The sequence below is a fragment of the Pelobates fuscus genome, chromosome 5 (assembly GCF_036172605.1).
Source record: "Pelobates fuscus isolate aPelFus1 chromosome 5, aPelFus1.pri, whole genome shotgun sequence".
Lineage (NCBI taxonomy): Eukaryota > Metazoa > Chordata > Amphibia > Anura > Pelobatidae > Pelobates > Pelobates fuscus.
The window spans coordinates 323,750,162-323,756,624 of record NC_086321.1 but is presented as its reverse complement, the minus strand read 5'-3'; the positions used below and the strand labels follow the sequence as shown (position 1 = coordinate 323,756,624).

General features: G+C 47.2%; 1 protein-coding gene across 1 annotated transcript; it reads left to right on the top strand.

The window, feature by feature from the left end:
- The first annotated feature begins 3,972 nt into the window (after nucleotides 1-3,972).
- Nucleotides 3,973-6,234, top strand: LOC134612238 (tubulin polyglutamylase TTLL5-like). The gene has a single exon (XM_063456587.1). The coding sequence runs from the start codon at nucleotides 3,973-3,975 to the stop codon at nucleotides 6,232-6,234; it is 2,262 nt and encodes a 753-aa protein (XP_063312657.1).
- The last annotated feature ends 229 nt before the right edge of the window (nucleotides 6,235-6,463 follow it).

The window sequence follows — 6,463 nt, the reverse complement described above, 5'->3', positions numbered from 1 at the left end:
TTGCGGTGTTTGCCGCTCGGAGCCCGTTAGTGGGTTCCCTATCCGATCGTCCCTAACGCTATAGGAGATATCGATCATAGGTGTTATAAGGAGAGCCTCCGCCTCTGAGACTATCGCATACCGGAGGGGGGGGGCAGGCATGAGGGTACGTAGAGGGGGGAAAGAGAGACAAGGGTAAATAGAGAAGAGAAGAAAAAAGGAGAGAAAAGAAGAAAAATAAAAATAAAAAAAACTGGACTTACTAATCGCCAGCTCTATGTGGGGTGTCGTCCTCGCGTCCACAGATAGTACCCAGCCGGGTACCATACGGACTTCGGGTTACAAAGCCGTGGCAGGACCGCACCGCTTCCAATGCTATATGTCAGTTCGATGATTGTAACTCTTTTACATGTGACTGCGTCCCAGGGAGGGACCAGGATATGTGGTTCCGTAGGGCTGAAAGGCAAGGAGCCGCATCTCGGGGGGGGGGGGGGGGGGGGATCCGCACGCGTGGGGAGCGGAACAGTGATCTAGTGGTGACAATTACGTTTATCCAGTGGGGGAATGCTGTACTATCGATGTATGCATTTGTATCTTAACTAGTTATTTAGTTGGTTATGGGGCTTAGTGGGTCATCTCTGCTAACACCTCCGGGTGGGGTAAATGTCTGCTGCGGGGCTATGCCGCGCGTATTAGGAGGCCATACCATTGGGATCACATGCAAGCGGGTCAAAAATATCGTGTACATGCACTTCAACATAAGTATGGTATATACAGTACTACCCCCATCCCAACACTATCCGAGCACCCCCTCTCTCTCCTCCGGGCCATAGGGCTAATTCCCAGGTCCGTTCACTGCAGTACCCCTATAGTTGTTCCAAGCTCATCTGGGGGATGCCCTTTTCGTTGGGCGCACGGGCACAATGTGAAGCGGAGGGGGGGGGCGAACTCCCTGCACGTGGTCAAAGACTCAGGGGGGGGGGAGGCTGTCGCGGGAAGTGGGGCGCCGTCCCAAAAGCATTTGGGGTCACCCAGTCGGGAAGCGCTGTACCTGCAGCATAATCATTTGAACATTGAGAAACCAATTTAGGCAATAAAAGATGGGAGATACCCTTAACCCTCCCCCAGGGTCGTCTACGCTGGCCAGTAGGCCAACCCTCCTTATACTCTTGGGTGGGGCGTTTGGCCCCTGCTGGGGCACCTAGTGTAGGTCCGTATGCCATGTGGCTTTCAAGCATGCAAATCCTAGCCAGCGAGTACATACATATATCAAAAATACTGTGCTTACATTGTCACCCCTATGCCCGTTCTTCCCGGCCACCCCCTCCCATACACCTGGGCTGGGTCCCGTCCGGGCCTCCTAGGGAGGTAGTCGCAGGTCGCGGCCTCTCACTTATAATATGCAATATGTAATAATGGGGGTTCTGTGGTTAACTGGGTCGAAGGTACTCAAGTCTACCTCGTAGTGTACCCCCCTTTTTTATTTATTTATTTTTTTTGGTGAGATCATATAGTCTAAGAGAGAGACCGGGCCTGGGGTTTGGTATCCTGGCTATGGACTGGATCAACATATAAACACAAGGTATACGGGATATAATACAACTCAGAATTCTGGGTCATGATCAAAGACTAGTTCCCCAGCACCCAATCTCGGCAAATCTCAGACCCCCCCTTCCCCATCCCCCGCCCAAACAGTGTTATTATTATTATTATACGGGATGTCCAGTGCTCAGAGTCTGGCCCCGGTCGTCTGGAAGTGTTCTCCCACACCCCTTGCTGGAATGTATTGTCCCGCTCCCTGTACCCCTCCCAAGTCAGCCGGCTTAATCCCCCCATCCAAACCCCCGTTGAACTGTTCATGGACAGTCACAATCCTTTGACGTGTATTGTGCCCCTGTACCTCACTCTCCGACGGTATACCATTCTCTCGGTAGGGGCTGTAGGGCTCCAGACTCCGCTACCATCTTGGGGATTCCCTCAGGGGCCGGCAATTCCATTGCTTGGAAGAAGGACCGTGCATCCGATCCTGGGTGAAGGACATGTGTTCTCCCCTCCTTGAACGCCAGCAGCTTGAAGGGGTATCCCCAGGCGTACCGGATACCCGCATCTCGTAGCGCCTCCGTAATGGGCCTCCAGTCTCTTCTCCTCTGTAGGGTAGTGGGCGCTAAGTCCTGAAATACAGATAAATCAGCCCCTTGGAAGGTGATTCGGGCCTCCCTGCTCTTCTTAAGGATGGCTTCTTTTGTTTGGTAATGCAGGAACCTTATAATAATGTCCCTAGGGTAGTTGGCGTCCGGCCTCCTAGCTCGCAGAGCTCTGTGGGCTCTTTCAATATGCCATTGGTGTTCAGGGATGTCAGGCAGTAAGGGTTTCAGGATTGCAGAGACTATGGCCGCCACAGGGCCCTCTCCCGCGTTTTCTGGGAGGCCCCTCAGTCGTAAATTGTTGCGGCGTGATCTGTTCGCCATGTCCTCGATAGTCAATTCTGCTGCCTCCATCCTGGCTGTCAATTGGTTAATCTGCGTGATGGCCGTATTATGGGCCTTCGTCGTAGTTTCCAGCCTTGTTTCCAGCCTCGAGGTGCGGTCTCCCAGGGTCTGGATTTCATCCCGTAGCAGCTTGACGGCTCGGTCTATCTCACCGGCCAAGAACGATTTCCCTTCGGCAAGCGAGGTGAGAATTTGGGCTGTGTCCGGAGTGCTCGGAGGACCCGCAGCATTGGTCCCGAGCGCTGGCTCCTCACCTCCCTCCTTCCCGCCGCCGCCGCCATCTTGGCGATCTGGGGTCGCAGCTCGCGTGGCGAAGAATTCTGCCACGGATGCACCGGATTCCTAGCCCTTTTTTTGGTTCTTCTTCTGTTGTTGCCTCCTGTCCATCCCTGGGAGCAGATAGATTGACTTATAATCGAGTTTGGTCGAATTTAATAGCTAATGTTTGCTGGTTAGCGGTGCGGCGGAGCGGAGCTCTAGGCAAACACGTCCAGCTCGCTCCGTGTCCAAGCCACGCCCCCACCATTTTCCCCCTTTTTTGAGGATACATAGTTTCATATTACCACCAAGTATTTAACATGCTTCTTCCCTGTATCTCTGTGCTTCTCCAAGTCAGCTTACTAGGTATTTTTGATACAATATTGTGTTCCTTTGGAATTTATCCCAGCGTTTAGGAACTCCCTCTAGAGGGCTGTTCTACCATTACAGTTTCTTTTGTGTATTATAGATACCACATTAGGGTTCAAGCCCAGTCTGGTGGAGCTGGTACCACCATCCTGACCATATTCTCCACCTCTCAACCTAAGTTATTGGTTAAAAAGAAAGGGAAATTTTCTATTTGTATTAAACAAAAGAGAAATTAAACTGAAAAAAGAAAGCAAGACGTTTGAAATTCACATTGAGCATCACATAAAATGTGCTGGCTTTGCAAAGACTTGTCAAATCAGAGGTTAAGCAGGGCAGCACTTTTCATGTGAAGAACAACAGTAAGTATATGCTTACACTTGTTCACCAGTCTTTCTACCTACCTACTTCGAATGAAAAATCAGTTTTAGGAAGAAAAAAATAATAATTAACGTACATAAAAAAAAAAAAAATAGATAATCAATATTAACGGTTTACTCCGGCAGCCACAGCAAAAAACAAAACAAAAAAACCAACAAATTTTTATTGAAGACGAAGAAGAATGTAAGCATATAAGCTGTATATCTTTGAGGCAACGTAAATTTTAATGCAATTTTATGATAATCTGATATTGGGGCTATACTTTGAACTGAAACCTTATTGGGAAAACTCTGCAAACCACTTTGCTTGGCCCCCCAATGCTCCTCTGACCTCACAGTGCTGCTCTGACATCACTATGCTCCTCTTAGCTGACTGTGCTGCTACTGCTCCACTTAGTCATTGCACTGCATAGCAGCCAACTGAACAGGAGGCAAAGAGAGCAGTAGCAAATTCATTATTTGGTATTACACAGATATTGATACCAGCTAAATATATAATCATGGCTGGACAACAGCCTAAGAAGGGTGAACCCTCTGAGCGCCAGGAGAAAGAACACCACCCCTGCATAATATGGACTGAGGGTTCAGAAAAAACGCCAGTGGTGAAATTTCAACCAGAAGGCGCAACTGGAAAGGTATGCCTGCGTGGGGTGGGAGAACGCTACCACCTGGCATACAAGATGGCTCGTATCGGGAATAGCCCGGTCAGCACAATGCTATCTGCTCATGGGTTTCAGAAAGTGGAAGATAGCAGCAGCAATTTCAATTTGATGTGGACAGGACCATACATTAATGCTTCTGTCTTGGCAAATCTTTCTAAATATCAGAAAATCAACCACTTCCCCAATTCTATGCAGTTGGGACGCAAGGATCTTCTCTGCAAAAACATTCAAACTCTGCAGAAGAAACATGGGGCTCAGACATACAACTTCCTACCCCAGAGTTATGTACTTCCCAATGATAACAAGGAATTCTGCAAAGTTATTTCCAAGGATCAAGGCCCCTGGATCTCAAAGCCTGTCTCTGCCTGTCAAGGCCGCGGAATCCAGATTATCAATTCCATCTCTCAAATAAACAGAAGGGAAACACTCCTAGTCTCTCGTTACATAAAAAATCCACTTCTTGTTGATGGCTTTAAATTTGACCTACGCCTCTTTGTACTGGTCACGTCATATGATCCACTAATTATTTACCTATATGAAGAGGGTCTGACAAGGTTTGCCACTAATCAATACAAACCAACGGAGGAGAACATGAAAAATCAATATATGCATTTGACTAACACCAGCATAAACAAAGCAAATGCAAACTATGTGAGATCCACAAATCCAGAAGTGGAAAATCACGGCAGTTTATGGAGCATGGGTGCATTGCTGCGTCACCTAAAGGAAATGGGAAAAGACACAGCCACGCTCATGTCTAAAATAGAAGAGCTGGTTATTAAGACCATAATATCGGCAGAAGGCTCTATTGCCTCAGTATTACAAGGAAATCTCGCTGACAGAAGAAAGTGTTTTGAATTGTACGGCTTTGATGTCCTAGTTGATAAAACCTTAAAGCCCTGGCTGTTGGAAGTTAATCTGATGCCGTCTCTGGCTTCTGATGGACCCCTTGAATTAAAAATCAAGGCAAATCTGCTTGCAGACACACTGACATTAATTGGTGTGCAGTGTCAAAATACCCAGCAGAATATGGACAAAGGGCCCATAATAAGTGCAAAAGTGAAAGCTGCATATCAAAAGACAGCGGCTGGACAGACCGAAACCTCCCTCTTCCACGAGAGGATGAAGATTATCCGTGAGGTCAAGGAGGAGGAAGAGAGAAGAGGCGGTTTTATTCGAATCTTCCCCAACAAGGATACATGGAAGAAATATAGCAATTTCTTGACATACAAATCCTTAAATAGCATGCTGGCTTCTCATCTTTTTACAAAGAAGCCGTCAAAGCCGGGATCCAGCAGTAGTGGACTTGGCCAACACTCTGTGCTGTATGAGCGAAAGCTGCCGCTACTGCGGACAAACATCCATGAGATGGCACTCAGTCAAGGCACTCCATCTCATATTAGAACAACTCCCAAGGATGTGAGGAGACCGGGAGTTACATCTTCAGTGACATGCAAACCCCTTAATAAGATTCAGCCTCTCCATCTGCATGCAGCAAAGATGTCAGATCCAAAAGCCAGCAGTGTTGGTGTTGGGCAACCCTCTGTGCTGCGTGGGCAAAAGCAGCCATCACTGCAGACAAATAAGTCAGTCATTCCATCTAAAACTTCTCACATGAGCAGTGAAAGAGTTTCCAAGGAGGTGGAGAGACAGAGATTGCCCAATTTAGTAACACGCAAACATTTGGATAACATTCAGCCTCGCCATCTTCTATCAACAAAGATGTCAGATCAAAAATCCAGCAGTAGTGGACCCTCGGCACTGTATCAGCAAAAGTTGCCACCATTGCAGTCAAGCAGGCCCATGGATCATGTGATGACGCTCAAGCAAGTTACTCAATTTAATAGTAAAAAAGACTGCACACAAAAATCTGGGTATAGGTCAGTAAGTCCATCTAAAATATTTAGCAGCGAAAGAGTTCCCAAGGACATCAGGAGACTGGGACTATGTGGCATCAGGGACTCTAGCACGGCCTCCGGAAGCATGAGACAAGTTGATCCACAGCCTACTGTTCTGTACGGTTCCAGTGAGCTATTAAACATCATCACTGGCTTCTCGTCCACCTACCAACAACTTTGCGCAGAACTCGATCGGCTATAGTGGCACCAGGATGCACCCGAATCTGACACAAAACCAAAACAGGTATAATATTACAATGATATGTCTGCTTTTAGTTTTACAGACAACCCCAAAAATATGAATTAAGACAAATGTTAATATCTGTTAGACTTTTCAGCTATTGTAAAAGCTAATCTTATATTTATCCATAATACATTCCTATTCCATATTGCATATGTAGAATTCTCCATGGACAGCTAGCATCTTGATT

What these genes read in the sequence shown, in the direction of transcription:
- LOC134612238 (XM_063456587.1), top strand. Translation starts at nt 3,973, where the DNA reads ATGGCTGGACAACAGCCTAAGAAGGGTGAACCCTCTGAGCGCCAGGAG.